This window comes from Hydractinia symbiolongicarpus, chromosome 8 (genome assembly GCF_029227915.1).
Source record: "Hydractinia symbiolongicarpus strain clone_291-10 chromosome 8, HSymV2.1, whole genome shotgun sequence".
NCBI lineage: Eukaryota > Metazoa > Cnidaria > Hydrozoa > Anthoathecata > Hydractiniidae > Hydractinia > Hydractinia symbiolongicarpus.
Window position 1 is genome coordinate 20,520,173 of NC_079882.1, and position 4,176 is coordinate 20,524,348.

The window sequence follows — 4,176 nt, forward strand, 5'->3', positions numbered from 1 at the left end:
AAGCCTGCATCAAAACCTTTTGAAATTTTGTCATGTATATATGATAGACAAAAATCTGTTGAATGACAGCTTCTAAAGCCAGACTGAAATTTAAATAATATATTGTTTTCGTCTAAGAAAGCTTGTGTTTGGTTATGGACCACTCTTTCAATAATTTTAGAAAAAAGAGGAGGCAAAGATATAGGGCGGTAATTCTTTGGATCAGTTCTTGATCCCTTCTTATATAGTGGCTTAAGTTTAGCTATCTTACATTCACTAGGGAAAGATGACAGTGAGATAGAAAGATTACATAATTGAGTTATTGGTCTGCAGAGAACATCAGCACCATCCTTCAAGAAAATTCCAGATATAGTATCAAGTCCTGGTGCTTTTGTTGTACTAGTATCATTCAGCAAATTCAGCACATCTTCTTCTAAGACTTGCTGAAAATTGAATATCTTGTTTCCAATGTTTAGCGATTTGTAATATGAGATGACAGCATTTATCCCAAATCTATTTGAGGGCTTAGGAAGATTTTGAAGCAGCCCATCTGCTAGACCAGAGAAAAAGTTCTTAAATATCTCTAGTTTTGATTTTGTATCAAAATGTAAGACATCCTCATCCTTTAGACAGTAGTTCGGAACTGACTTCTTTGAGTTGTCAAGTCCCATAGACTTTAGAGTCTTCCATAGTTCCTTAGGCTTGCCTGTGTTTTCTGTTATTTTGTTTTTATAGTATTCTTTTTTCTTTTTATTGATCAAATTTTGCACATTACTTTTTGCTTCATCCCAGAGGTCAGAATCAATTTGTAATTTTGACTTCTTAAACTTTTTAAAAAGTTTATCTCTAGTAGCAATCTTGTCTGCAATCTCACCATCAAACCATTCCTGGGAGTTGCATTTAATTCTGGCCTCTTTAGTAGGTGCTATAGTATCTATAACTGACATTAGTTTTGTCAAAAAATCAGAGTAGGCCAGATCAATGTCCGTGAACTCATTATAATTTGGAAAGTTTGTATCCCTTAGGAGACCCTGATACTGTTCCTTTGTGTAGTTTTTAAAAGATCGAAATTTGATATGTTTGTGGGTATTAAACTTGACTTTTTTGACTTTTCTGGTGCAGAAAATCATTTGGTGATCTGATAGTCCAACATTTAAAACTCCACTTTGAGAAACTTTACCAACACAATTTGTTAAAAAGTGGTCAATAACTGTTGCAGTAGCACAAGTTACCCTTGTAGGCTCAACAATCAATTGTTTAAGGCCATAAAGCGAACAAAATTCTACATATTGCTTTTGCAATCCAGAGACATGATCACTCTTAAGTGCTGTCTTATTCATTTTAAAAATACTTCTACCATTACAAAGAGTATTGATATTAAAGTCTCCCAAGAGATAGAATTCTTTCTCATCAAAATCTAATGTAGTAAATTCATCTGAAATATTATTGACAAAATTATTTTGATCTGGTGGTCTGTAAAACACTCCAACAGTGAAAGGCTTTGTTTTAGGAAATAAAACATCAAACATGACACATTCCAAATTTTCTGAAAGTCGCTTATGAGCATTGTAACAAATATCATTTCTAATAAAGCAAGCAACACCTCCTCCATGCCTGTTTCTGTCACATCTAAGGAGGTTATAGCCTTCAATAGATACCTCAGAATCTGTTACAGTATTATCTAGTTTAGATTCTGTTATACCAATAATAGCTATTTTAGTTGAGAACGCTATTGCCCTAAGTTCATCAATTTTAGGTAAAAGCGAATTAATGTTGACATGAGCCATATGAAACCCTCGCTTCTTGAACACGTTCCAGTCCTCATTCACAGTTGTCATATCCACAGGAGGGCCAGGGTTTAGACTTATGTCACCAGAAAGAAGAATCAATGAACAAAGATAGTTTGTCTGGTTTTTCCTGCTTAAAACAAGAAAAGACAACATATAGTACTTGATGTTAGTTTCTAAGTTCTTATTAGTAATTTCGTTACAAAGAGCTACAGATTCAGGCACGAAGAAAGATGATTTGTTACAACGCTCAAGTTTGGAGTATTTACAAACTTCATTGTGATAACTATGTACAACAAGTGTAACTATGGCAATTTGAAAGAAACAACCAGCTGATGCAAGCAATAAGTTTCTCTTTCTACAGCTCATTACTTTAAGAAAGTTAACTATGATGAAGACGAAAAATATAAAAATATTTTCAGGAATGTAGATGTTTGCATAGTTATTGGCCAGTTCTTTCTGCAGGTTAATACTGTTTTTTTCTCCTTTCAAACCGTCAAAGGTTTGATTATAAATATAAAAAGGTGAGAATAATAATTTATGAACAGGTAAAATTGTCTTACTATTTAATATAGTGCTATTTACAAATTCAGGCTTAATATTTTCAAAAATTGAAATTGAACAGTTAATAAAAAACAAACAGAAAATTATGTTAAAAAATAAATGAAAATTAAAAATTTTGGTTTGCCTTTTCCTTTTACCTTGTGTTAATTTATCACGAAACAAGTTGTTAAGTTCCGTATTACTTGTCGTTGTTGGTACCTTTTTACGAGTAGGTTCACTAGTTTTTCGTTTCACAGTTTTTAGTTTTACTGTTTTTTCGCGTTTCTTTTTCAGCCTTTTTTCGTATCTAATAGGAATTTCAGTTTGTGCACTTACTGGAGGTTGATGAACATAATCACATTCATGAAATATAAATGGTATTTTGGTTGTATTGTTCATCTTTTTACAGTTATGTTCACTAGTGCAAACATTTATCCTACTAGCGTTTATCTTGATGGCCGAAGTAATAGATAAGGCCAACTTTTCATTACCTTTCTTGACTAGATGTAAGCAATCCCCATAGTACAGAGACATATTTAGAGTATTGTCTCTACATACCCAATCCGTTTCTGGCATTAAAACTCAAGGTTTTTCTTTGTACAAATTTTACTCAAAGAACAGTTGACATCATCTATTTTTCTCCATAAGTTGGAAATATGGAAATCACGAGGTAGAATTCCACACACAATAATCCTCAAGTTTGCTTTTTTCTTACGAAGCGCGATACCTATAGATGTTACACCATCCGCAATGTCTTTAGGTACACTGTTATGTAGGTTGTTGGTACCACAAAGAATGACTACAGTCTTACAGGATGATGGAAGGTTGGTATTTAAAGCTCGCCATAATACATTTTCTACCTTGTCCCCACCAATACCAAGGTTGGTGGTACCAAAAAGTGGTCGAATACTATACCTTGATGTGGACTTTCACAAATTTAGGCTAACAAGAGGTTCATCGTACATCGAACTACCTAAGTGGGTAGCCTCTAAAAAGGCCGTCATTAACCCCCCGGTGAATGAGGACGAGGAATGCTTTAAGTGGGCTGTTATAGCACCCTTACATCATGAGGAGATAGGGAAGAACCCGAATCGAATATCTCAGATGAAACCCTACGTAGACATTTATAACTGGGAGGGTATAGAGTTTCCAGCAAGTATCAAAAGCATACACAAACTTGGAGCGAATAACCCCGGGGCGAATAACCCCGACATAGCGGTCAATGTCTTGTATGTAACAGAAAAGAAGATCAACATCCTACGTCGATCGGTGCAGAACGGGCGTACGAAGGTGGTGACTCTATTGTACATCACCGATCATAAAAAGACCCACTACACAGCCGTCAAAAGTCTATCGAGGCTCTTGGGCTAGGAGACCGCGAAGAATAGGAATGCAATGTATTTTTGTCTGAACTGCCTACAGGAATTCCCCACGGTTGAATCGAGGGAAAAGCATTATAGGTACTGCAAAGACCATGAGGCTGTTAAAGTTACGTAGCCAACAGAGGTTGACAATACTATAGGGATGGACAACAGCAATTCAAGTTACCCTTTGCCGTATATGCAGACTTCGAGAGTCTATTGATACCAGTAGAAGATGCCAGGAATACCAAGACAAAAAGGCTGAGCAAGCATGTACCATCTGGATGGTGAACCTATAGTACCTTTGCCTATGGGGATTTGCCGGACCCCCTAACAGTATACAGGGGTGAGGACTGTGTCACCCGCTTCGTTAACCACCTACAGGATGGAGTGAAACGTCTCTATAATACCTACTCTCAGCAGGACATGCTGCTTAGAGGTCCTGGAAAGGGAGCACAACGAGGCCATACACTGCCCTATATGCGTAAAAACCTTAGATTATTGTG

The 4,176-nt window shown here is 36.1% G+C and overlaps 1 protein-coding gene across 1 annotated transcript; it reads left to right on the forward strand.

Moving 5' to 3' along the window:
- Positions 1 to 2,552: 2,552 nt before the first annotated feature.
- LOC130654655 (uncharacterized) lies at positions 2,553 to 3,755 on the forward strand. The gene is made up of 2 exons (XM_057457268.1): positions 2,553 to 2,686; positions 3,070 to 3,755. The coding sequence occupies exon 2, from the start codon at positions 3,105 to 3,107 to the stop codon at positions 3,678 to 3,680; it is 576 nt and encodes a 191-aa protein (XP_057313251.1). The 5' UTR covers positions 2,553 to 2,686; positions 3,070 to 3,104; the 3' UTR covers positions 3,681 to 3,755.
- Positions 3,756 to 4,176: the final 421 nt, after the last annotated feature.

Excerpts from the sequence above, each read along its gene's own strand:
- LOC130654655 (XM_057457268.1), top strand. The coding sequence starts at position 3,105 with ATGACTACAGTCTTACAGGATGATGGAAGGTTGGTATTTAAAGCTCGC.